This window comes from Silurus aristotelis (genome assembly GCF_946808225.1).
Source record: "Silurus aristotelis genome assembly, chromosome: 25".
NCBI classification, from domain to species: Eukaryota; Metazoa; Chordata; class Actinopteri; order Siluriformes; family Siluridae; genus Silurus; species Silurus aristotelis.
In genome coordinates this window covers 9,614,264-9,642,238 of record NC_139598.1, presented here as the reverse complement: position 1 = coordinate 9,642,238, position 27,975 = coordinate 9,614,264, and the positions used below count along the sequence as shown (strand labels likewise).

General features: G+C 39.1%; 1 protein-coding gene across 2 annotated transcripts in view; it reads left to right on the top strand.

Annotated features, from left to right (window-relative positions):
* The window catches only part of lztfl1 (leucine zipper transcription factor-like 1), a 51,638-nt gene that overhangs the window by 9,918 nt on the left and 13,745 nt on the right, over window positions 1-27,975 (top strand). For both annotated transcript variants that reach the window (XR_014531578.1, XM_083530039.1), the window contains exons 4-6: window positions 5,844-5,901; window positions 6,387-6,458; window positions 6,606-6,671. Coding sequence is in view for 1 of the 2 variants with exons in the window: in XM_083530039.1 (XP_083386165.1) it covers window positions 5,844-5,901; window positions 6,387-6,458; window positions 6,606-6,671 (196 nt within the window). In the remaining variant the exon portion in view is untranslated. The remainder of the gene's footprint in view (window positions 1-5,843; window positions 5,902-6,386; window positions 6,459-6,605; window positions 6,672-27,975) is intronic.

Genomic DNA, 27,975 nt, shown 5'->3' with positions numbered 1-27,975 from the left:
ACCTTTCAGCATTGATTGTGCCTTTCCAGATGTGTAAGCTGCCCATGCCACATGCACTCATGCAACCCCATACCATCAGAGATGCAGGCTTCTGAACTGAGCACTGATAACAACTTGGGTTGTCCTTATCCTCTTTAGTCCGGATGACATGGCGTCTCAGTTTTCTAAAAATAACTTTTGATTGACAAATTTTGATTCATCTGACCACAGAACAGTTTTCCACTTTGCCACAGTCCATTTGAAATTAGCCTTGGCCCAGAGACAACGCCTGCGCTTTTGGATCATGTTTAGATATGGCTTCTTTTTTGACCTATAGAGTTTTAGCCAACAACGGTGAATGGCACGGAGGATTGTGTTCACCGACAATGTTTTCTGGAAGTATTCCTGAGCCCATGTTGTGATTTCCATTACAGTAGCATTCCTGTATGTGATGCAGTGCCGTCTAAGGGCCCGAAGATCACGGGCATCCAGTATGGTTATGACCCTTACGCACAGAGATTGTTCCAGATTCTCTGAATCTTTGGATGATATTATGCACTGTAGATGATGATAACTTCAATCTCTTTGCAATTTTTCTCAGAGAAACTCCTTTCTGATATTGCTCCACTATATTGGTGATCCTCTGCCCATCTTGACTTCTGAGATACACTGCCACTTCTGAGGACCTTTTTATACCCAATCATGTTGTCCTTATATGTACATTTACCTTTTCCGGCCTCTTATTACTACCTGTCCCAACTTTTTTGGAATGTGTAGCTCTCATGAAATCCAAAATGAGCCAATATTTTAAAATGGCAAGACATTTTAAAATGTCTTACTTTCAACATTTGATATGTTATCTATATTCTATTGTGAATAAAATATACATTTATGAGATTTGTGAATTATTGCATTCCTTTTTTATTCACAATTTGTACAGTGTCCCAACTCTTTTGGAATCGGGTGTGTACATTAGTAGTTTTATGTATATTAGTTTTATGGGTAAAAAGAAACAGGTGAACTTTTCATCACATGTTGTTTTCACAGTTTTGAGGGTTTTTCTTGTGATCGTTGGGATGAACAAAGCAAAGTTCCTGTTCACATATTTAACTTAACTGTGGTTTCCATGGCCATGTTGTAGAGAACAGAGGAAACACAGATCAAAAAAAAAAAAAAAAAAAAAGTTAAGAAGCAAACGCTAATATTCTTCTACACGCTTATTTGTATGGACTTCTCACTATGGCCTAAACACACAGGCGGAGAAAACGCCTTTCACTTTAGACTGTGTTTGTAGATGTTTTTTCAAACCACAATGCACAGCACAGTGCTGTTTTGTTAACCCTGTAAATCTAATGTTAAACGGATGCTAAATGTTAAACCCATTTCCTTTGGCAGCCATACATATCCATTTCATAACACTGGATCTACCAGGTGGGCAGATGATAAGATTTTAATTGGCTCATAAGAAACTTATTTTCACCATATACTTTTCTTCAGCTTACTGATACACATTTAACACTTGGAATCAACTCTAGACATTTTATCTGCTTAATTTGTTATGAAAAATGAAGTAACAGGACATGCCTGACCACAAAACTGCTTTTCAGTTACTGTAGTTAGTTACTTACTTTGATACTAAAAGTATTACACATTCATATACCTTTTGCCCCATTATGATTACAAAGCACATGCCATGAAACTTTTGCATTATGTAGTATGTGACAATAAATGCAATTTTTTTATATGCAATATATACTTTTTTTATATAGACTCTATGGCCTAAGGTTTGTGGACATCACACCCAAATGTGGGTCCCAGAATTTTGCAACAAAGATCTTGTGATTTCTCTAGATGCGGAGAAGGCATTCGATTGCATCGAATGGCCCTACTTATTTCATACGTTACATAAATTTGGTCTTGTTGAGCATTTCATTAAGTGGATCAAGTTATTGTATAATGAGCCTTTTGGAGCCGTGCTGACTAATGGATGCCGCTCCTCTGCATTCAAAGTTGGGAGAGGGACGAGGCAAGGCTGCCCTCTATCACCTCTTTTATTTGCTTTGATAATTGAACCGCTGGCAGAAGCTATAAGGATGTTTTCAAGGATTGTGGATCTTTAAATACGGACTTATTGAAAAGGGCATGGGAAAGGACACTTGATATACAAATCACAGACGATCAATGGGAGGAAGTATGGAAGAATGCAGGGACCTTAAGCATATGTAACAGAGTAAAAGCAATGCAGTTGAAAATTTTGCACAGACCTCACATTTCACCTTTGCGGAGGCACAAGTTTAAAGAAGACTGCTCGCCAATGTGCCTGAAATGTAAAACAGAAGAAGGAGATCTTATCCACTGTTTCTGGTCTTGTAGGGAGATTCAGAAGTCTTGGGTTATGGTTGAACAAGAACTTATTGCTATCTTTTCCATTAATATTGGCTACGATCCAAAACACATGTTGCATGGAATATACGATGACATGGTTGCAGACAAACATAAAAAGACACTTTGCAAGTTCTTAACATTCTGTGCAAGAAAATTTAATCTTTTGAACTGGTTAGTTGATAAGGCCCCTTCTAGGTTATTATGGCACAGGGTTATATTGGAATATGTTCGATTAGATTATCTAACCTGTGCGTCCAATAATAAAGATGTTCTATTTTATAGAAGGTGGGACCCATTTCTGATATATATGGGCTTAGATATATCCTCTATTCTAATTAGAGGGTTTGTTAAATGAGGTTTAAATATGTGGAGCAAAATATGTAAGATATATGGTTTGTTTGACTAGGTCATTCTTTCTTTCAACTATTTCTTAAATTGATTTATTGAAGTGGTAAGCCATATGTTTGTTAATTTAATTTAAATGATTATTTATTTGTTTTTTTTGTTCTTTTGTTTGATTAAACAATTTTTGTAATGTTAAAAAATTAATAAATATATTTAACAAAAAAAAAACAAAAAAAAAACAACCATGTTGGAAGAAATTTCCTGTGGTTGTAGTAAACGTTACTCTTTTTCAGAAGCATCAAATTATTGTAGGGTCATAATAATGGTCTTGACTTAATGCACTTAAACCCGTAGTGGTTGCTTAAATATGTCCAGACTGCTGTCTACCTTATTTGTTTACATCTTTCTTTGTGATTTTAGATCGGTACAATCTGGGCATGAATTTTTATTATTTTTTTGTGCATCTCAGTAACAGATATCATAATTGGGATTGGCAGAGAGACGAGAAAAGTAGGAAGTAGTACAAGGAGATGCGACAGCAGGTGAAGAGGAATGTGGCAAAAGCTAAATAAAAGGCATATGAGGAGCTGTATGAGAAGTGGGACACTAAGTAAGTTGAAATTTGTACAGATTGGCCAGGCAGAGAGACCGAGCTGGGTTAGAGCAATAAAGGATGGAGATGGAGGTGTAAGAGATAAAAGTGGAGAGTGTGTTGAGAAGGTGAAGGGGGTTATTTTGAGCAGCTGATGAACGAGGAAAATGAGAGACAGAGAAAGAGAGAGAAAGAAGGTTGAATAATGTGGAGATGGTGAAGCAGAAAGTGGATAGGATTAGTAAGGAGGAAGTGAGCAGCGATTAAGAGGATGAAGAGTGGAAAGTCATTTGGACCAGATGACATACCAGTAGAAGCATGGAGATGTTAAGGATAGATGGCAGTGGAGTTTTTAACCAGATTGTTTAACAAGATTTTGGAATGTGAGAGGATGCCTGAGGAATGGAGGAGGAGTGTGCTGGTACCGATCTTTAAGAATAAGGAAGATGTGCAGACCTGCGATAACTACAGGGGAATTAAGTTGATCAGTCACACCATTAAGTTATGGGAAAGAGTAGTGGAAGCCAGGCTGAGAGAAGAGGTGACCATCTGTAAACAACAGTATGGTTTTATGCCGAGAAAGAGCACCACAGATGCAATATTTGCTTTGAGAATGTTCATGGAGAAGTATAGAGAAGATCAGAAGGAGTTGCATTGTGTGTTTGTTGCTTTAGAGAAAGCGTATGACAGGGTGCCAAGAGAGGAGTTGTGGTATTGTATGAGGAAGTCAGGTGTGGCGGAAAAGTATGTGAGGCTGGTGCAGGACATGTATGAGGGCGTGTGACAGCAGTGAAGTGTGCAGTAGGAACGACAGTATGGTTCAATAGGTTGGATTGCATCAAGGATCGGCTCTAAACCCTTTCCTGTTTGCAGTGGTGATGGACAGGTGGGTGGACGAGGTCAGACAGTAGTTTTCGTGGACTATGATGTTTGCGGATGATATTGTAATTTGTGGTGAGAGTAGGGAGCAGGTTGAGATGAGCCTGGAGAGGTGGAGGTATGTGCTGGAGAGAAGGGAATGAAGTCAGTACGAGTACGGGCGTTCAGGTACCTGTCAACAGTGCAAAGTAATGGAGAGTGTGTTCGAGAAGTAAAGAAAAGAGTGCAGGCAGGGGGGAGTGGGTGGAGAAGAGTGGCAGGGGGTATTTGTGATAGAAGAGTCTCTGCAAGAGTGAAAGGGAAAGTTTATAGGACTGTGGTGAGACCTGCGATGTTGTATGGTTTAGAGCAGGGGTCACCAACCTTTTTGACACCGAGAGCTACTTCTTGGGTACCGACTAATGTGAAGGGCTACTAGTTTGATACACACTTCTGAAATAACAAATTTGCTCAATTTACCTTTAATTATATGTTTTTATTAATAATTGATGATATTTATCTAGAGCAGGGGTGTCAAACTCAATTGCACAGGGGGCCAAAACTCAAAGCACTCTTTAGGTCGCGGGCCGAACAGGATAAACATTTATTGAACACACTAAAACAATGTTTTTTGAACATAAATATAAATAAAAACAGACAGGAATATTATTCCAGATTAAATCAACTTAAACTTTAAATAAATAGCTCTCCATAAAAATATATCCTGTCAAATTTATACAAGTTAGAAATATGAACATGCTGCGAAAAAAATCCTGAACAAATCAATAAAAATTGTGCTTTTAAGTAAACGTTAAAACAACAAATCAAAACAATCAGATTTCTTTGCTCTTCTGCCATTTGTAAAAAAAAATTATCTTAAAATTTAAATAACCTAAAATATTTTGCTCTCCATAAAAATATCTCCTGTCAAACACCAGACATCTCACAGCTTCATCATGCAGCTCTTCAGAAACTCTCCCTGGGTAAATAACCGGCTGATGTGACTCTGATTTCTCCTCTGCTTTCACACCAGCTTCACTTTGTGATTTTGCTCTGGTGAAAAACGTCTGCTGAAATGTCAGATTTTTCTTTAACTACTTCTACTACTCTGTAGTTTGGGTTAGCAGCGCTCCATATCGCCGGGCCATTAATAACAATGATAATAGATCTATATAAAATAATCTCACGGGCCGGATATAATTGTACATCGGGCCTGATTGACAATGAGTTTGACACCCCTGATCTATGTGAAGACACACATGTTAATGATTTCTCACAATAATTATTATCAATGATTTAACAAGGTAGGAAACAGCTATTTTTTTAGAAAAGACTCACCGGCGACAAATGTGGTCCGTGTGTCCTTGTGGTCCCCGTGGGCACCACGTTGGTGACCCCTGGTTTAGAGACAGTGGCATTGAGTAAAAGACAGGAGATGGAGCTGGAGGTAGCAGAGCTGAAGATGTTGAGATTTTTATTGGGAGTAACGAGGATGGAAAGGATTAGAAACTAGTTTATTAGAGGGACCGTATATTGCTGTTTATTAAAGGGATGTATAAATGTACTTTCAAAGGTTACAAAGTGAAATAAAATGTTAGCTGTAACCTATATGGAATATGCAAGTAATAATGTATGAAGTCAAACATTTTTAACCTGTGGTCTTTTCTCTTTGTGACTCCCACAGAGAATTACTGGAACAAGTAGCAGCATTTGAAAAGACTGATTTTAAATCCGGCAGCAAGGTTGGTGAATTTTGACTCCACTTCCTTTCAGGCTTCCTATTTTTATTAGTTTAGCATGCAAACTGTCACTTCTGGCATCTTCTCAGGCAACATGCAACACATTTTGAAATGCAGAACATGTTGAAATCATCAATCATCCACTGTTTTTGTTCGGTGAAGACATATTTTGCTTTAAGTGACATGTGACACTGTAGCATTCATGTGGTGAAAAAATAAATGGCTGAATAAATTTTTTACATAATTTCTTACATAATAATAACACTTGCATAAATACACTAAAAATGAATTCAATTATTACCATTATACTTTTATTTATTTTAAAAACTAAAGATTGATCAAATATATTAATGATATATGATACTTGTAAATGGGACTCCTATTTGTTCATAAATTGTTCTTTAAGATACAGTAGGCCCATTATGTTAAATGATGTGCATACACAGTATCTTGTTTGAATGAAGGTTGTCCATGTGATTGTTTTTAAGGTAAATCAGGAATCCAATAAACCCAAGTTAGCCCCACTGAATGAGGGAGGAGTGTCAGAACTGCTTAACAAGGTAAAGTGATTTTCCTGATATTAATGTACAAAATATTTTACATTGAATTTAATAGTAAGCACACCTGACCATTAATTTACTTGTATATATTGTTGAAAATGATAAACTGCATATGTCTTGATTATGGTTCCTGTTTTTCTTCATCAGGAAATTGCCAGACTGCAAGAAGAGAATGATAAACTGAAAGCTAGAGTCAGAATATTGGAAAGTCAGGTAAAAAGAATGAAGTACTTGTATTTTTGTATATTTGTCACCTGGAAATTCTGGGAGAAAACAATTTATTTAATTGAAAATTTTAAAGCACAAACACTGCACTTAAAGACAAAAAAAAACAAAACCTTTTTTTATTTACACTTATACACATATCTACTCTAGCACAAACACACCAAGGTGCACACACATACAATTTCGTCAGAATCAATTTAAACAGGGAACAACTAAAATCCTAAGCTTCTATCAATTTATGCTGGACCATGTCCTGAACTGGTCAAGTCAAGTTTATTTCTATAGCGCTTTTCACAACAGACATTGTCTCAAAGCAGCTTTACAGAAATCAACAGTCAAGGTGAATGGTGTACATTTATCCCTGATGAGCAAGCCATGGCGACTGTGGCAAGGAAAAACTCCCTTAGATGTTATGAGGAAGAAACCTTGAGAGGAACCAGACTCAAAAGGGGAACCCATCCTCATTTGGGTGACATCAAGAGTTTGAACTTAAATCTTTCAACAATACAGAACACTGGAGAGAGAGAACTAACATGAGTACAGGAGTATAAGATTATTAGTAAATGTTCTTTCTACAGTCTTTGATATAAAATTAGGAGCTACTGAGCTCAAAATTTGTGATCATCACAGATCCAGAACCAGCTTCTCCATGCCAGAGCCTTTAAACACTCCAGGAGGTCCAATGTCAAAACTCCAAAATGTAGTAGGATCCAATTGGCACTGGTACGTCTCTAGATGGTTCAGGATGTTTGCGAGTTCAGCATCTACTTCTTTAAAGTCCATAATCATCACGAGGTGGGACGTGACTGGAGCTGGCCAAACTTTAGGAAGCCTCGGGAGGGGAGAGAAAGAGAAGCTGTGTCCACAGCTAAAATTAGGTTTTTTAATGAGGGGCTTAATAACTGCTAGCTTGAGGGATTTAGGGACATGACCTAAAGATAGTGAGGAGTTAATAATATTCAGAAGAGGCTCACCAGAGGCTGAACTAATTATCACCCACTAATTTATCCATTGCTTTGTTTTAGAAGAGCAAAAATGTGGAGATGTCCAGCTTGCATTTCTATGTCTGGTCAGTTTTTTTGACAGATTGGAGACCAATCAGATTGGTGAATAGAGTGGATAGTTTGCAGGAGAGCATTTAATGAGCATGATGTGGTTCTAGACAAGTGAATCTCCTCGTGTTGTCAAGGGGTGAGGACTCTCTCGAAGTTGTTGGTTAATACAGACTCCCTTTTTCCTTTGTGTTTTACTCCTTTCTATCTGGTCTGACCTCTTAGGGGTGGGGGTGTGGACTGTATTCTTCACCTATGACATTAAGCAGTCCATGTTGTCGTTATTCAGGTAATTTGGGGATTTTTCTTAAACTGTGAATAAAACTTGTAGTCTCAAACATTAAAAAGTGCTGGCAACAATATTTTACTTAAATGTCCTTGTTTTCTTCTCATAGGAAATTATTGAATGAACACAAATATTCTAAACAAAACATTTTGGTTATAATAACCATAGGTCTTGTGATTAATAATAATAATAGCAAATAACATAATAATGCAGGCAAGAAAATGTGTGATTGCAGTTTTTCATTTATTTTAGTCAAACGTATATCCTCTTTAAGATTGTCAAAAGGACTTGCTTTTTAAATAGACCGTTTTTTGTTGTTGTTGTTTGATCTTCACACTGGGTGTTATCTATTGGTTCAGACATTTTGTCTTAGCTAATGCCCTAACTGAATGTGTTTGACATAGTTGTTCCTTTTTGAGAGGGTTCTCTTCTTGGTCAGCATTTTCTTTAAGCTAAAATAGTCATTAATGCTGCTTTAATATCCAACAAACTACAGATAGAGCTATTATTCCCAAATGAAGAAAACTTGGAAAAGTGTATTTCCAAAAGTGGACAAGCCATCAAAGTTTCTAAAAGATCCATCCAGAGTGGCAACAAAAGAACCCATATGAATATCTAAAGAACTGTGGGCCTTGCTTACCTAAGATATGGTCAGATTTTACAATTGCAGTTGTATGATTTGGAAAATGTCTAACATTGGACATTCTTAAAAGTACAGCTAAAACAACATTCCACAAAAAAAAAACTTGCTGATGATAGTGTGACGGTGCGTTGCTGCTCCAGGACCTGGGTGGCTCGCCATAATTGATGAAACCTAAAGGAGAATTTCCCGTTATGTTTTAAAAAGTAGGAGCACTTGGTTGATGCAGCAAGACAGTGTTCTGAACAAACCACATCTGAACAAGTCAAAAGATACAAAATGAAGGTTTTGGAGTGGCCTGGTCAGCATCCTAAACTGAAACCTATTGAGGTGCTATTGATATGAGTGTTTGAATGTGGAACATGGTTAAAAATGCAGTGATGCTTGGAGTGATTTTGCCTTTACTTTTCTTAAAAACTCCACAGTAAAATGACTTGAAATTTTAAATAAGAATATAATAGACAGGGAGATTCTAAATTAGAAATATTTGAAAGATTGAACAACCTTCAAAAAAAATTTTTTATGAGTGTTTGAATATGGTGAACCTGGTTGAAGCTAGCCCAAACACAAATAAAACACAAAAACAGCCCAAACACAAAAACAGGTAAATCCAGGGAGAGCTCCAAGTTTTATTTTCTATGAAACATGAGGGGAACCAGGAACTGTCTAAGGTCCTGCTACAGCTTGGGTACAACTTGGAGCTCTCCCTGGATTTACCTGTTTTTGTGTTTGGGCAAACCATATAATCACGCAGCACAAACAACACCCCGCTGCAAAGTGTGTTTGAAGGCTGTTGCAAGCAAAGGTAGCAGTACCACCAATTTACTGCAGCACCTCAAACAGAGGCATGCTGTAGAGTGGGAGAGATGTAGGGCCCTACGAAATGAACAAGACAGCGGCAGCACAAGAATGCGGTTAAGCACTTTGTTTAGTGTTGCGTGTCTAATCTTACACATAGTACATGGGTGGTGGAAGCGGTCAAAATACATGCAAAGACGCTTCAGAACGGCGTTTCCGTTAAGAAACAGAAAAATCTGAGCATTTGAATCACCATATTCAAACACTCATAAAATGTTTTTTTTTTTAGGGTTGTTCAAGCTTTCAAATATTTCTAATTTAGAATCTTCCTGTCTATTAGATTCTTATTTAAAATTTCAAGTCATTTTACTGTGGAGTTTTTAAGAAAAGTAAAGGCAAAATCACTCCAAGCATCACTGCATTTTTAACCATGTTCCACATTCAAACACTTATAAAACATTTTTATTTATAGGTTTGCTCAATGTTTCAAATACTTCTTATTTTCAGTGCCCCTGTCTATTACTCTGTTAAATTTTATCTCATTTTACTGTGGAGTTTTGGAGACAAGTAAAGGCAAAATCACGCAAAATCACTCAAAACCTCAGGGGCATTTTCAATCATGTTCCACATTTAAACACTCATAAAACATTTTTCTTTGTAGGTTTGCTCATTTTATGTTATGTTACGTTCTATTTTCCTGACAAATAAAGTAAACGATCACATCCAAAGTAAACAGCTGGACATCAGTGATTGTAACTTGGAGTGTGTGGGGACTACTATTACTTTATCACCTGAAATGTCTTTCTGTGTATTAGCAATTTATCGACCTCCTAAAGCTAATAGTGACTTTTTTATTTCTCTTGGTAACTTACTTAAACAATGTGATGGAAACGAAGTCATTCTTTTAGGTGACTTTAACTTAAATTGGCTTGAGAAATCATGTAGAAACAAACTTAAAAAAATAACCAAATCGTTTCAAATGACACAACTACAACCCCTGGCAAAAAGTATGGAATCACCCCTCTCAGAAGATGTTCATTCAAATGTTTAATTGTGTAGAAAAAAAAACAAGCACACAAAACAATTTTCAATTCTATTTAATTCATTTTTATTTGTATAGCGCTTTTAACAATGAACATTGTCTCAAAGCAGCTTTACACAGATAATGCGGTGATTAAAAATGAATATGTTCTTTATGAGTAAGTTTGTCCCTGATGAGCAAGCCGGTGGCGACTGTGGCAAGGAAAAACTCCCCGAGATGGCATAAGGAAGAAACCTTGAGAGGAACCAGACTCAAGAGGGGAACCCATCCTCATCTGGGTTACACCGAATGTCCATTTGTGGCGGGTATACAATGTTGCGGGGTGCAGTGATGATGATCAAAAGCGAAGTGTATTTCTGAGTCAGTGTAGGAGACTGTTGACATCAACTACAGTCCAATCCAGGCAGGCCTGGATGAAGTGGGAAGATCCACGGGGGGGAGAGGGGCAGGAACAGTGGTCACTGGAGCCTCAGGAGCATGTTTAACTCGACCGAGAGAGAGAGAGAGAGAGAGAGAGAGAAAGATAGAGAGAGAGAGAGAAGAGGGTGACAGGAAGAGAAAGATATGGATTATTAAGTGTACCTATTGTTGCATGAGAGTTAAAGTCACTGTGCAGTTTGGACTCCGGCAAGACTCGCTATGGCAGCATAACTAAAAGGTAGAACCAGAAGGCAACACAGACATGAGGGATCTCTGGGATAAGAGACGGCCCACCACACCACAATCAACAAACCTGAGTGAACACGTGAATGTGAGGGGACAACAGCGTACAAATATCCCAGTTCACCAAACACTCTATATCAATGTTCCCTCCAGATCTGAGCCTTTACCTGAGAAAAAATCTACTGATTAAAGGCTTGACTGAATAAATATGTTTCAACCTCGACTTGAACACTGAGACTGTGTCTGAGTCCCGAACACTGGTTGGAAGGCTGTTCCATAACTGCGGGGCTTTATAAGAGAAAGATCTGCCCCCTGCTGTAATCTTCATTATTGGAGGAACCAACAGATAGCCAGCACCTTTTGATCTAAGTAGGCGTGGAGGATCATACTGGTACAGAAGTTCACTCAGATACGGTGGTGCGAGACCATTAAGTGCTTTATATGTCAGTAGTAGAATTTTATAATCAATGTGAGATTTGATTGGGAGCCAGTGTAGACTGATTAATACAGGGGTGATGTGGTCATGTTTCCTAGATCTAGTGAGGACTCTTGCTGCTGCATTCTGAACTAACTGAAGCTTATTTATGCACCTACTCGCACACCCAGACAGTAAAGCCTTACACTAGTCTAATCTAGAAGTAACAAAAGCATGAACTAGTTTTTCTGCATCCTGTAACGACATCATATTTCTAATTTTAGCAATATTTCTAAGGTGAAAGAAGGCGATCCTGGTAATATTATTCACGTGAGCCTCAAAGGAAAGACTCGAGTCAATAATCACACCAAGGTCTTTGACAGCCGTACACGCTGAAACAGAAACACCATCCAGAGATGTTAGGTAATCGGAAAGTTTGCTTCTAGCTGCATGTGGTCCTAGTAAAAGTACTTCCGTCTTATCTGAGTTTAGCAGAATAAAGTTATCGAGCATCCACTGTCTAATGTCCTTTACACATTTTTCAACATTGTTAAGCTGATCTCTCTCATCTGGCTTTGCTGAAATATATAGCTGTGTATCATCAGCATAGCAATGGAATCTAATACCATGTTTATGAATAATTTCTCCAAGAGGCAGCATATATAAAGAGAAAAGCAGTGGGCCTAAGACAGATCCTTGAGGAACACCAAACTTTACCTCAGAGAGTGTGGAGAACTCACCATTTACATCAACAAACTGATAGCGATCAGTCAAATAAGACCTGAGCCAAGAGAGAGCCGTTCCCTTTATTCCAACAACGTTCTCAAGTCTAGCACGTAGTATAGTGTGATCAATGGTGTCAAAAGCTGCACTAAGGTCGAGCAAAACAAGTAAGGAGACAAAACCCTGATCAGAGGCCAATAACAGGTCATTTACCACATTAACTAGCGCCGTCTCTGTGCTATGATGAGGCCGAAATCCTGACTGATACATTTCAAAAATATTATTCATAAGTAGGTGTGAGCATAACTGCTGTGCTACAAACTTTTCCAAAATTTTGGCTATGAAGGGGAGATTTGATATTGGTCTGTAGTTGGACAGCTGACATGGGTCAAGGTCAGGTTTCTTAATTAGGGGGTGGATAACTGCCAGTTTGAAGGATTTTGGTACAAAACCAGTGCTAATGGAAGAGTTTATTATTTTTAAAACAGGTTCAATTACCTCTGGAATGATCTGTTTAAAGAAACTTGTAGGCAAGGGATCGAGAATGCAGGTTGATGATTTTGATGAGGAAATTAATGAAATTAAGTCATTCTCGTGAATAGGAGTAAAACTTTGTAATTGATTCTGTTATAATTACACTGCTGTCTACAGGGTTACTTGTAAAATAATTTGGATTTATATTAACCGTCTGGATTTTTTGCCTGATGTTTTCAATTTTATTATTAAAAAAGTTCATTAAATCATTAGTACCTAATGATGGTGTGCATGTGAGTGCAGTGCTTTTATTCCCTGTTAATTTTGCTACCGTGCTGAATAAAAATCTAGGATTATGCTTGTTATTTTCTATGAGGGTGGAGAAATATGCTGATCTAGCAGCACTAAGAGATTTTCTATAAATTAGGAGGCTCTCCTTCCATGCTATTTCAAATACTGTTAATTTTGTTTGACGCCATTTACGTTCTAATTTTCGAGTGGTCTGTTTTAAGGTGCGTGTATGATCATTATACCACTGTGCAAATTTTTTCTCCCTGATCATTTTGGTCTTAAGGGGAGCTACATCATCTAGGGTATAACGTAATGTTAATTCTAGGTGTTCAGTGGCCCAGTCGAGCTCTGCAGGGTCAGACGGAGATCTATCTAATATCGTAATTTCTGGAAGATTGTTAATAAAACGCGCTGCTGTAGCTGACGTGAAAGTACGCTTAACACGATAACGTGGTGAAGTAGTAATGCAATGACTGAGGCAAATTTTAAAAGAGATGAGATAATGGTCTGAAATAACTTCAGACTGTGGAATTATGACTACGTTTTTTATTTTTAATCCAAATGTTAACAACAAATCGAGAGTGTGTCCACCACTATGAGTGGGTCCTATAACATTCTGATTAATTCCAACTGAATCTAGAATGGACACAACAGCTGCTCTTAAGGAGTCTTCCTGATTATCAAAATGAATGTTAAAATCACCAACAATTAATGCTTTGTCTAGAGAAGTAACTAAATTTGTGATGAAATCTGCAAATTCTATGAGAAAATCAGAGTAGGGCCCTGGGGGTCTATAAATAATAATTGGTGGAATTGTCTGACTGGACCTGCTTTCAGACACTGAAAATTTTATGCTGGTGTAAAGAACTTCAAATGTTTTACATTTGTGTTTAGTCTTTTGTGTGACGCTTAGATTATTATTATAAATAGCTGCAACTCCGCCTCCTCTGCCATTTAGACGGGGTTGGTGTATGTAACTATACCCAGGAGGACTCGCTTCATTTAATGCTAAATATTCATTTGGTTTAATCCATGTTTCTGTCAAACACATTATTTTAAACTCCTGGTCGGTAATAATTTTGTTTACATTAAGCGCTTTAGACGTGAGAGATCTAATATTCAGCAATCCTATCTTTAGATCAGAGGTGCTGGCTGTGCGTTCAGTCCTATTTAATTTTATGTTAATCAGGTTACTAAAACAGACTTTCTGAGAATTCCTATATTTTGGTTTCGCTCGGGGGACAGACACAGTCTCAATTTGGTGGATCCTGAGTGACGAATCTGTGCAGCTAGCAGACGGTTGGTTTAGCCTGTCTGTCTGCTCCCTGGCCTTGGCTCTAGACAGTCCCTTGTTAACTAGTGCTGTTCTGAGACTATGACCTATACTGCAAGAAATAAGAGCAGCACCTTCCCGAGTGGGATGGACACCGTCCCGCCCTAACAGGCCAGCCTTGTCCTCAAAAATGCTCCAATTATTAATAAAGCCCACATTATTTTTGGAGCACCACTCGGACATCCAGCAGTTCAGCGACCATAACCTGCTGTAGGCTACATCACCACGTCGTATTGGGATGGGGCCAGAGCATATTACAGCTCAATTTTCACTCAACAATCCAAACTTCTGGCTGTATAAAACACTTAAAAAACAAAACAAAGAAAGATAACTATAGTCAATTACAACTGTTTTTACAGATCAAACAGAGGAAAAAAATATGGAATCACACAAATCTGAGGAAAATTATATGGAATCACCATGCACTTTGCATTTCTAAAACAAACACCTGTATCTGATTACAACTGCTAATTAGTCTGCAGTTAAAAAAGAGTGCTTGCACACATTAGTGAGGTGTTGAACCAAGATGATTGACATAACTCAAGGCTCCAACACGAGAGATGTCAGTTGAAACAAAGGAGAGGATTATCAAACTTCTCGAAGAAGGTAAATCTTCATGGAATGTTGCAAAAGATGTTGGTTGTTCCCAGTCAGCTGTGTCTAAAATCTGGACCAAGTACAAATCAAATGGAAAGGTTATAAAAGGGAAGCGTACTGGTAGACCAAGAAAGACATCAAAGCGCCAAGACAGAAAACTTAAAGCAATATGCCTTGAAAACAGAAAATGCACAACAAAACAAATAAGGAACAAATGGGCAGAAAGTGGAGTCAATGTCTGTGACCGGACTGTAAGAAATCGCCTAAAAGAAATGGGATTTACATACAGAAAAGCCAAACGAAAACCATCATTAACATCTAAACAGAAAAAAACAAGGTTTCAAAGAAAGACAATCTTGGACTGTGGATGACTGGATGAGAGTTATATTCAGTGATGAATCACGAATCTGCATTGGGCAGGGTGATGATGCTGGAACTTTTGTTAGGTGCCGTTCCAATGAAATTTATAAAGACAACTGCCTGAAGAAAACATGCAAATTTCCACAATCATTAATGATATGGGGTTGTATGTCAGGTAAAGGTATGGGAGAGATGACAGTCATTACATCTTCTATAAATGCACACGTTTATGTTGAGATTTTTTCTTATTCCATCAATTGAAAGGATGTTTGGTGATGGTAGCATCATTTTTTAGGATGATAATGCATCGTGCCATAGGGCAAAATCTGTGAAAACATTCCTACAGGAAAGACATATAATGTCATTGGCATGGCCTGCAAATAGTCCGGACCTCAATCCAATTGAAAATCTGTGGTGGAAATTAAAGAAAATGGTCCACGACAAGGCTCCAACCTGCAAGGCTGATCTGGCAACTGCAATAAGACAAAGCTGGAGACAGATTGATCAAGTATACTGTTTGTCATTAGTTAAATCCATGCCTCAGAGAATTCAAGCTGTTATAATAGCCAGAGGTGGTGCAACAAAGTACTAGTAGTGTTTTTATTTGGTGATTCCATATAATTTTCCTTAGATTTGTGTGATTCCATATTTTTTTCCTCTGTTTGATCTGTAAAAACAGTTGTTATTGACTACAGTTATCTTTCTTTGTTTTGTTTTTTAAGTGTTTTATACAGCCAGAAGTTTGGATTGTTGAGTGAAAATTGTTTTGTGGCATATATGTGCTTGTTTTTTTTTCTACACAATTAAACATTTGAATAAACATCTTCTGAGAGGGGTGATTCCATACTTTTTGCCAGGGGTTGTACTAAGAAAACCAACTCGTGTAACAAGAACTACTCAAACATTAATAGATTTAATACTGACAAATAAACCCAAGAGAATAATTAAAACTTATAATCTAGTTACAGGTATGTCCGATCACAATTTAACCCTAGTAGCTAGAAAACTGATAAAAACGAGGTTTAAAAACAAAAACTCAATGAACAGTAAAATGTGTATCACATTCATTCCAAAGAAAGATTTACAACTGGTTGAAAAAGATTTAAAACAAATAAAGTGGGCAGACACCCTGGAGAAAAAATCTTGTGAACAGGGCTGTAATGATCTTATGCTAGCTGTAAATGACATTTTAAACAAATATACAAAAAATAAGCAGAGAAAGCGACATACAAAATACAATTTGCCATGGTTCAATAAAGTTATTTGGGATATGATGAAAAAACGAGATGTGGCGCTGAAAACATTTCTAAAATCAGGACTAACAACGGATCGATTTTCTTTTACAAATCTAAGAAATAAAGTTACAGCCCAGCTTAGAAACGCCAAAGCCAAAGTTTTTTCCTTGAAATCATTAGAAATGCACAAGGCAATAGTAGAATAATATGGAAAACTATTGATAAATTGATTGGAAATGAAAAGTCAAAATGTGAGAATATTTGTCTCAATATAAATGGAAAAATTATTGATGACTCTTTTGCAATAGCAACAAATTTTAATGAATATTTTTTAGACATTATTCAAAATTCAGTTTAGAATTTTCAAATTTTTTATCCCCCTCTCATAATCAATGACAAATCTGATTTTAATCCTAGCTCAATAACTAAAACTAAAGTTGAAAAAATAATCACGGTGCTAAACAGCAGCAAAGCAAAATATATTTATGGACTTGATACTTCTTTTCTGAAACAATATAAGGACATCCTCTCTGATCCGTTAACAACAATGATCAATCAATCGATTAGTGAGGGTATTTTTTCAGCAGCTCTAAAATCTGCGATCGTTACCCCTATATTTAAGTCTGGAAATAAACAAGACATGAACAATTACCATCCAATAAGTATTCTCCCAGCTGTGTCAAAAGTACTTAAAAAGACGGTGGCGGAGCAACGTACCATCCACTTTGAATCACATGCTCTCTTAAATCCAATGCAATTTGGCTTTAGGCTTAAATACTCTACAGACTTTGCATGTTGCTACCTCTTGGAAACTATCAGGGCATATGTGGATCAGGGAAGAGTGGCGGGAGCGGTCTTCCTTGATCTGCGTAAAGCTTTTGATACTGTTAATCACCAGATACTCTATAGTAAATTAAATCAATATAGTCTCTCTAAGCACACCCAAAACTGGATAAGATCTTATTTAAGTGACCGACATCAGTGTGTACAAGTAAATAACATCAAATCTGCGTTTAGAGCCACCTCAATGGGAGTGCCGCAGGGGTCTATTTTGGTACCCTTGCTTTTTAGCATCTATATAAATGATCTCCCTAGAGTGTGTTTGGACGTAGACATAATCATGTATGCTGATGATACGGTGATCTTCACTTATGGGGAAAACGAGCTGGAGGTTGCTGACAAATTATCAAAAGGAATGCAAAAAGTTGTAGAATGGTTGCAGACGTCTTGTCTTACCTTAAATTTTGATAAAACGGTCTCAATGTTTTTTTCAAATAAACGTAAGTTATATCTAACTCAAAATATTCAAGTAAATGGGCAAAATATTAAAAATTTAAAGGAAACAAAATATTTAGGTCTAATTATTGATTTGAATCTAGGTTTTAAATGTCATATAAAAAAACTTGGTAATAAATTGAAATTTAACTTGATGAATTATAAACATATTAGAAATTCATTAACTACGGAAGCCTTAAATATTTATTATAATGCTATGATTGTTCCGCATCTACTGTATTGGATGTCTAGTTGGTCTCAGGCGTGTAAAACATCTTTAAAATTACTAGAATCATTATATAAAAGGGCAATAAAAATTCATTATAAAAAGCCTCGTCAGTACCATTATTGTAATGTACTGAGTAAATATAATATTTTGAGTTTTGAGAACCTCATTAAACATAATCAAATTTCTGCTTTATTTAAAATTATCCATAATATTGCTGCTCCCCATTGAGAAAAATTGTCACACTAAATTCAGATAGACTTAATAGAGCCACACGGTCGACAGTCAGAGGAGAGTGCAGCGTTCCAAGATGCAGAACCACTTATGGTCAACATTCGTTCTTTTATAAAGCAGCAAGCCTTTGGAACACTCTTCCAAATGATATTATTTTATGTACAAACTATAGCACATTTACACGCCTGACCAAACAGTGGCTATTAGCAAAGCAAACGTGTAAGCACTAAATGACTGTGATATGAACAATGTAGACTGTGAGTGAGTGAGTGAATGCTAGATTTATTAAGTGGAGAGTGTTTTTATGATGTGAGTGAAGTAAGGTTTTTCTTGTATAACTTCTGTTAAATTATGAAGTGGAGAGTGTTTTAGTGATTTTATTGATGTGAGTGAAATAATGTTTCCATGTATGATACTGTATGTATTTCATGACCTTTTGCAAATGTACCATCTGTCTAGGGACTGCAGGTGGAAATTAGCATTTTTTTGCTATAACCTGGCACATGACATCTCTTCTTTCTTAGACTAATGTTCTCTGTGCATTGTCCCTGATTAAGTACAAATAAACTCATTCATTCATTCAACCCTGGCATGCTGTCAATCATGTTCTCAGCCACATACATTCTTGCATATGCAATGCATGGGGTTTGTCAGAATTTGTGGGTTTTTGTTTGTCCACTGACCTCTTGAGGATTGACCTGGGTCTGGGTAGGTTCCTGGCCATGGATTCTAAATTACGATGTTTCCCCCCCAAGCCACTTAGTTATCACTTTTGCTTTATGGAAAGGTGCTCCATCATGCAGAAACAAGGCATTGTTCATCGCCAAACAGTTCTTGGATAGTTGGGAGAAGTTGCATTCGGAGGATGTTTTTGTGCCATTCTTATTTCATTGCTGTGTTCTTATGCAAAATTGTGAGTGAGACCACTTCCTTGTCTGAGAAGCAAGCCCACACATGAATGGTCTCAGGATGCTTTACTGTTGGCATGACACAGGACTGATGGTAGTGCTCACCTTTTCTTCTCCTGACAAGCTTTTTCTTCTGATGCTCCAAACAATCGGAAAGGGAATTCATCAGTGAAAAGGACTTGACCCCAATTTTCAGCAGTCCAATCCCTGTACCTTTTTTTTTTTTTTTTTTTTTTTTTTTTTTTTTTTTTTTTTTTTTAAAAGAGTATCAGTCTGTCCCTGATGTCCCTGGCTTCTTTACTGCCCTTCTTGACACCAGGCCATCCTACAAAAGTCTTTGCTTTACTGTGTGTGCAGATGCACTCAAACCTGTTTCACAATTTAACCTTTTTCATTGAAGTTCTGGATGATCCGATAAATTGTTGATTTAGGTGCAGTATTATTAACAGCAATATCCTTGCCTGTGAATCCCTTTTTGTGCAAAGCAATGATGACTACAGTATAGTTAACAGAGAAATAACAATGATTTCAAGCACCATGCTCCTTTCATGGCAAAGAGGGACTTTATATTTTTCATGAGCTGAACTCAAAGATTTGACTTTTTCTATATACACAAAAGGCCTATTTCTTTTAAATATTGTTTACAAATCTGTCTAAATCTGTGTTGGTAAGCACTTCTCCTTTGCTGAGATAATCCAATAATCCATCCAACGTACAGGTGTGGCATATTAAGATGCTGATTAGACAGCATGATTATTGCGCAGGTGTGCCTTAGGCTGGCAATAATAAGAGGCCACTCTACAATGTGCAGTTTTACTGTATTGAGGGGGTCTTAAAACCAGTCAGTATCTAGTTTGACCACCATTTACCTCACACATTTTGCCATGTACAATGGGGCAAAAAAGTGGTTAAAAAAAAAAAGTTACACCAATTGTGCAATTTCTCCCACTTGAAAAGATAAGAAATAGGTACACTTTAACTATGAGAGACAAAATGAGAAAAAAAATCCAGAAAATCACATTGTCTGATTTTTAAAGAATTTTCTCTCTCATCTTTTTAAGTGGGAGAACTTGCACAATTGGTGGCTGACTAAATACTTTTTTGCCCCATTGTACAATGAATACCGGGATTCATCCGTGAAGAGAACACCTCTCCAAAGTGCCAGACGCCATCGAATGTGGGCCCTTTGGAGAGGTGTTCTCTTCACGGATGAATCCCGGTTTTCACTGTACAGGGAGAAATGTGTGTGGTATCTGTTACACACCGTCTGCGGTTGTGAGGCCGGTTGGATATACTGCCAAATTCTCTGAAACGCCTTTGGAGACAGCTTATAGTAGAGAAATGAACATTCAATTTACAGGCAACAGCTCCTCAGAGCAGTCAGACCCCGACCTACAACCACTCAACTTACGACATTACGGAGATACGACCAACGATTTTTTTCCTGTGGGGCTATACAAAGGAGGAGGTGTACAGGACAAAGCCTAGCACATGAAAGGACTTTGTAGGCACGAATTCAGGAGGTTTTCAGTAATATCCCAAATGACTTTCTTCAGAAGACTGACTATGCATTCTATTCTTTGCTGTTTGAGAAAACTGGTGGACGCCACCGGTGCCTACGTTGAAATGGTAAAGATTTGCTTCAATTTTCCCATTTAATAAAGTACATGTACAATTTGTTTCAATAAATTTGTATCAGAAATATGGACTTTATTACCAATTCTTAATGCCCAGTTACTTTTCACCCACTCTGTAGTTTTGGCACTGTCCACTGGTCCTGTTGAAAAAGAAATGTCAGCAAACAGAAACATGAAAATGTCTAAAATCTCCTGGTAGTCAGCTGTGTTGACTCTCGACTTAATAAGGGAGAGTAGACCAAAACCAGTAGAGGAAATGGCACCCCAAATCATCTTTGGAAACTTGTAAGTTTCCATTCTTCTTCCAGACTCTGGGACCTTGGTTTCCAAATGAAATGCAAAATTAACTTTCACCTGAAAGTTTCCTGTGGACCACTTAGCAGTCGAGATCTTTCGACATTGTCTCTGGTTCCGGAATGGCTTGGTACTAGAAATGTAACGGTTGTAGCCCTCTTCCTAAAGATGACTGTGTGTGTTGGTTGACTCCAGCTTCAGTCTACTCCATGTTAAGCTCTCAAAGGTTTTTTAATCATCTTGGCTTGACAATCATTTCACAGGGTTTGTCATCGCTGCTGCTTATGCACTTTTTTCCTATCAGACTTTTTTCCTTCCAGTCAACTTTCAACAAATATGCTTTGATGGAGCACTCTGCAAACAGCCAGCTCTTTCAGTAAAGACCATCTGTATAGCCAGGATTGTGGTTAAGTGTACTGAAATAGACTGAAATATCTAGTATTTTTAATATATGAATGGTAAATTCATATAAAATTAAATGTAATCATCTTCTTTCGGCTTTCCCCAATAGGGGTCACCACAGCAGACCATCCACCTCAATACCCCCTGTCATCTACGTCTGCCTTTTTTAAACCAACTACCTGCATGTTTTCCTTCACCACATCCATAAACATCCTCCTTGACCTCCCTCTTATCCTCCTTCCTGGCAGCTTCATCCTCAGCATTCTTCTACCTATGTACCCCATGTCCCTCCTATGCACATGTCCAAACCATCTCAATCGTGCTTCCCTCACCTTGTCTTCAAAACTTCCTACATGCGATGTCCCTTAAATAAACTTGTTTCTAATCCTGTCCATCCTCGTTACTCCCTATGAAAATCTCAACATCTTCAGCTCTGCTACCTCCAGCTCCACCTCCTGTCTTTTAGTCAATGTGTCTGTCTCTAAACCATACAACATAGCAGGTCTCACCACAGTCCTATAAACACACTATATTACTTTGCACTGTTGACCCCAGGTACCTAAACCCCTCCACCTTCTCCACCTCTTCTCCCTTCAACCGCACCACTCCACTGCCCTTTCTTCATTCACACATGTACTCTGTCTAACTCTTACTGCCTTTTATTTCCCTTCTCTCCAGCATGTACCTCCACCTCTCCAGGCTCTTCTCAACCTGCTCCATACTCTCACTACAAATCACAATATCATCCACAAACATCATAGTCCACGGAGACTCCTGTCTGAGCACCAACTTGTTCATCACCACTGCAAACAGAAAAGGGCTCAGAGCCGATCCTTGATACAATCTCATCTCAACCTTGAACCAGTCTGTCGTTCCTACTGTACACTTCTCTAGTCACACTTCCCTCATACATGTCCGGCAGCACCCTCACATACTTCTCTGCCACACCTGACTTCCTCATATAATACAACAACTTCACAGCATGAAACCATACTGTTGATCACAGATAGTAACCTCTTACCTCAGCCTAACTTTCACTACTCTTTCCCATTACTTCATGCTGTGGCTGATCAACTTTATTCCCCTGTAGTTACTGCAGGTCTGCACATCTCCCTTATTCTTAAAAATTGGTACCAACACACTTCCCCATTCCTCAGGCAATCTCTCACCTCCAACTCCATCCTTTATTGCTCTAACTTGTAAGACATCCTTCCCAGCTGGGTCCCTCTGCCTAGCCAATCGGTATAAATCCATATCTCCTTCCTTAGTGTCTAACTTCTCATACAGCTCCTCATATGACTTTTCCTTGGATATTGCTACATCCCTCTTCACCTGCTTCTTGTACTCTTGCCTACTTTTCTCATCTCTCTGCCGATCCCAATCCTGTTTCGCCAACTTCTTTCTCCCTATGCTTTCATGTACTACTTTATTCTACTACCATATCTCTTCCTTTCTATTTCCAGATGCCACATCAAGTACCTTCCTGGCTGGCTACCTGATCACTTCTGCAGTAGATGCCCAATCATTTAGTACCTCTCCACCACCACCAAGCCCCTGTCTGACCCCTTGCCTGAATCTCACACTACTGTATTCCTTCTTCAGCTTTCACCATCTTATTTTTTTTCCAGTCCTTACTCTCCTCCTCTTCTTCTTACCTCTAAAAGAAACGCTGTCTGCGTTGAGCTCGCAGCATTCTTAAGGACTCCTCTCATCCCGCCCATAGACTGTTTACCCTTCTGCCCTCTGGCAGGCGTTTCAGGTGCCTCTGGACCAGGACCAGCCGACTAAAAAACAGCTTTTTTCGTTATTTCGCTAATGGACTGTCTGCACAAAAACTCATGCTCACTTGGACACTTGCTCATTTCTCACCTCACACTTTGTCATTGCACTAATGGACTGTTTACACAAAACTATGCTCATTTGCACACCTACTCTTGTTACACAAAACTGTGACTGTTACACAAAACATTGCTCATTTGCACACTACTCTCTTAGTATTGCTGCTCACCATTAACTTATTAACATTGTATATATACCCATTCTTCTGTTTATAGTAATAGCAATATATTATGTTCACCATTCACATCCTTTTGTAAATCTCTGTTTATAGTAATAGGCATCTGTAAATCATGTCAATAGTACATATATATACTCATCTGTATATTACTGCTCATAGTACATATATACTCATCTGTACATTATTGTTCATAGTACATTTCTATCCACCTGTATATTATATTCATAATACACATATATTCATCTGTATATTATATTCATATTCATAGTAGATATATATTCATCTGTCTATTCATAGTACATATACATCTGTAAATTACTGTTTATAATCCTATATTCAATTCTATTTAACTTATGCAAATCATGTAACACTATATATCCTGCACTTGCTAATATTGCACTCTGGTTAGACCCAAACTGCATTTCGTTGCCTTGTACTTGTACATGTATAATGACAATAAAGTTTAATCTAATCTAATCTAAAGACATCCTACAGACCACCATCCAATGCTGTCTAGCTACACTCTACCCTGCCAACACCTTACAGTCTCTAATCTCCTTCAGTTTGCATCTCCTACATAGAACATAGTCCACCTGTGTGCACCTTCCTCCACTCTTATACGTCACCGTATGCTCCTCCTTATTCTTAAAATACGTATTCACCACTGCCATTTCCCTTCACCAACATGCCTATTAAAGTCTGCCCCAGTCACTAATGTTTCTTTTCTTGTTACACTCTCCACCACTTCATCTAACTCACTCCAGAATATTTTTTTCTTCTCACAGCCCAATTGTGGGGCATAAGCACTGATGACATTTATCATCCCCCCTTCAAACTCCAGCTTCATGTTCATCACTCTATCAGAAACTCTCTTCACTGCCACTACAGTCTTAATGTACTCTTCCTTTAGAATCACCCACACACCATTTCTCTTGCCATCCACACTGTGATAGAACAGTTTAAACCCCCCTCCAATGTTCCCGGCCTTACTTGCTTTTCACTTGCTCTCCTGAACACACAACATGTCTACCTTTCTCAGCTCCATCATATCAGCTACCTCTCCTTTTACCAGTCATAGTAACATTTAAAATGCCCACACAAACCTCCACTCTCCTCCACTTCTTTTCCTGCTGTCTCTGTAGACGTCTTTCTCCTCTCCTTCTCCTCCTTCTGAAAAATTTTGGTTGGTGATCCGCATATTTGATTTGCCAAGTTTTACGCTGGATGCCCTTCATAACGCAACGCTCCCCATTTATCCGGGCTAGGGAATGGCACTAAGAATGCACTGGCTTGTGCAACCCTAATGGCTGGGTTTATTACATTAGACTTCTTCTTCTTCTTCTTTCGGCTGCTCCCATTAGGGGTCGCCACAGCGGATCATCCGTCTCCATACCACCCTGTCCTCTACATCTGCCTCTTTCACACCAACTACCTGCATGTCTTCCCTCACCACATCCATGAACCTCCTCCTTGGCCTTCCTCTTTTCCTCCTACCTGGTGGCTCCATCTTCAGCATTTTTCTACCAATATAATTCATGTCCCTTCTCTGCACATGTCCAAACCATCTCAATCTCGCCTCCCTCACCTTGTCACCAAAACATCCTACATGTGCTGTCCCTCTAATAAACTCATTTCTAATCCTGTCCATCCTCGTCACTCCTAACGAAAACCTTAACATCTTTAGCTCTGCTACCTCCAGCTCCACCTCCTGTCTTTTACTCAATGCCACTGTCTCTAATCCATACAACATCGCAGGTCTCACCACAGTCCTATAAACTTTCCCTTTCATTCTTGCAGATACCCTACTATCACAAATCACTCCTGTCACTCTTCTCCACCCACTCCACCCTGCCTGCACTCTTTTCTTTACTTTTTTAACACACTCTCCATTACTTTGCACTGTTGACCCCAGGTATCTGAACTCCTCCACCTTCTCCACCTCTTCTCCCTGCAACCGCATCACTCCACTGCCCTCCCTCTCATTCACACACATGTACTCTGTCTTACTCCTACTGACTTTCATTCCCCTTCTCTCAAATCACAATATCATCTGCAAACATCATAGTCCAGGGAGACTCCTGTCTGACCTCGTCCGTCAACCTGTCCATCACCACTGCAAACAGGAAAGGGCTCAGGGCCGATCCTTGATGCAGTCCAACCTTCACCCTGAACCAGTCTGTCGTACCTACTGCACACTTCACTGCCGTCACACTGTCCTCATACATGTCCTGCACCACCCTCACATACTTCTCTGACACACCTGACTTCCTCATACAATACCACAACTCCTCTCTCGGCACCCTGTCGTACGCTTTCTCTGAATCCACAAATACACAATGCAGCTCCTTCTGTCCTTCTCTATACTTCTCCATCAACATCCTCAAAGCAAATAAGGCATCTGTGGTGCTCTTCCTCGGCATGAAACCATACTGTTGCTCACAGATGGTCACCTCTTCTCTCAGCCTGGCTTCCACTACTCTTTCCCATAACTTCATGGTGTGACTGATCAACTTAATTCCCCTGTAGTTATTGCAGGTCTGCACATCTCCCTTATGTTTAAAGATCGGTACCAGCACACTCCTTCTCCATTCCTCAGGCATCCTCTCCCCTTCCAGAATCTTGTTAAACAATCTGGTTAAAAACTCCACTGCCATCTCTCCTAAACATCTCCACGCTTCTACCGGTATGTCATCTGGTCCAACCGACTTTCCATTCTTCATCCTCCTAATCGCTGCTCTCACTTCCTCCTTACTAATCCTATCTACATCCTGCTTCACCAACTCCAACTCCACATCCTCCAACCTTCTCTCTCTCTGATTTTCCTCATTCATCAGCTGCTCAAAATACTTCCTCCATCTTCTCAACACACTCTCCTCATTAGTCAACACATTTCCCTCTCCATCCTTTATTGCTCTAACTTGCAGTACATCCTTCCCAGCTCGGTCCCTCTGCCTGGCCAATCGGTATAAATCCTTTTCTCCTTCCTTAGTGACCAACCTCTTATAAAGCTCCTCATATGCCCTTTCCTTGGCTTTCGCCACATCCCTTTTTACCTGCTGCCGCATCTCCTTGTACTCCTGCCTACTTCTCTTATCACTCTGTCTATCTCACTTCTGTTTTGCCAACCTCTTTCCCCTAATGCTCTCCTGCACTTCCTCATTCCACCACCACGTCTCCTTGTCTTGCTTTCTATTTCCAGATGTCACACCAAGTACTTTTCTAGCTGCCTCCCTCATCACTCCTGCAGTAGTTGCCCAATCATCCGGCACCTCTTCACCACCACCAAGCCCCTGTCTGACCTCTTCCCTGAACCTCACACTACACTCTTCCTCCTTTAGTTTCCACCATCTTATTCTTCTTTCAATCCTTACTTTCCTCCTCTTCTTCTTCGCCTCCAAAACCATCCTACAGATCACCATCCGATGCTGTCTAGCTACACTGTCCCCCGCCAACACCTTACAGTCTCCAATCTCCTTCAGGTTGCATCTCCTACACAGAACATAATCCACCTGTGTGCACCTTCCTCCACTCTTATACGTCACCCTATGATCCTCCTTCTTCTTAAAATACGTGTTCACCACTGCCATTTCCATCCTTTTAGCAAAATCTACCACCATCTGCCCTTCCACATTCCTCTCCTTAAAACCATACCTACCCATCACCTCCTCATCACCTCTGTTCCCTTCACCTACATGCCCATTAAAGTCTGCCCCAATCACCAATCGTTCTTTCCTAGGTACACCATCTACCACTTCATCTAATTCACTCCAGAATCTTTCCTTCTCCTCCATCTCACAGCCAACTTGTGGAGCATAGGCACTGATGACATTTATCATCATCCCTTCAACCTCCACCTTCACGATCATCACCCTATCAGAAACTCTCTTCACCTCCACTACACTCTTACTGTACTCTTCCTTCAGAATCACCCCTACACCATTTCTCTTTCCATCCACACCATGATAAAACAGTTTAAACCCACCTCCAATGTTCCTGGCCTTACTCCCTTTCCACTTGGTCTCCTGAACACACAGCATATCTACCTTTCTCCTCTCCATCATATCAGCTACCTCTCTCCCTTTACCCGTCATAGTACCAACATTTAAAGTACCAACCCGAACCTCTACTCTCCTACACTGCTCCTTTTCCTGCCGTCTCTGTAGATGTCTTCCTCCTCTCCTTCTCCTCCTTCGGCCAACAGTAGCCCAATTTCCACCGGTACCCTGTTGGCTAACGATACCTGTGGCGGTCGTTGTTAACCCGGGCCTCGACCGATCCGGTATGAAATTCTCATTTGTGATCCGCATATTTGATTTGGCACATGTTTTACGCTGGATGCCCTTCCTAACGCAACCCTCCCCATTTACCCGGGCTTGGGACCGGCACTAAG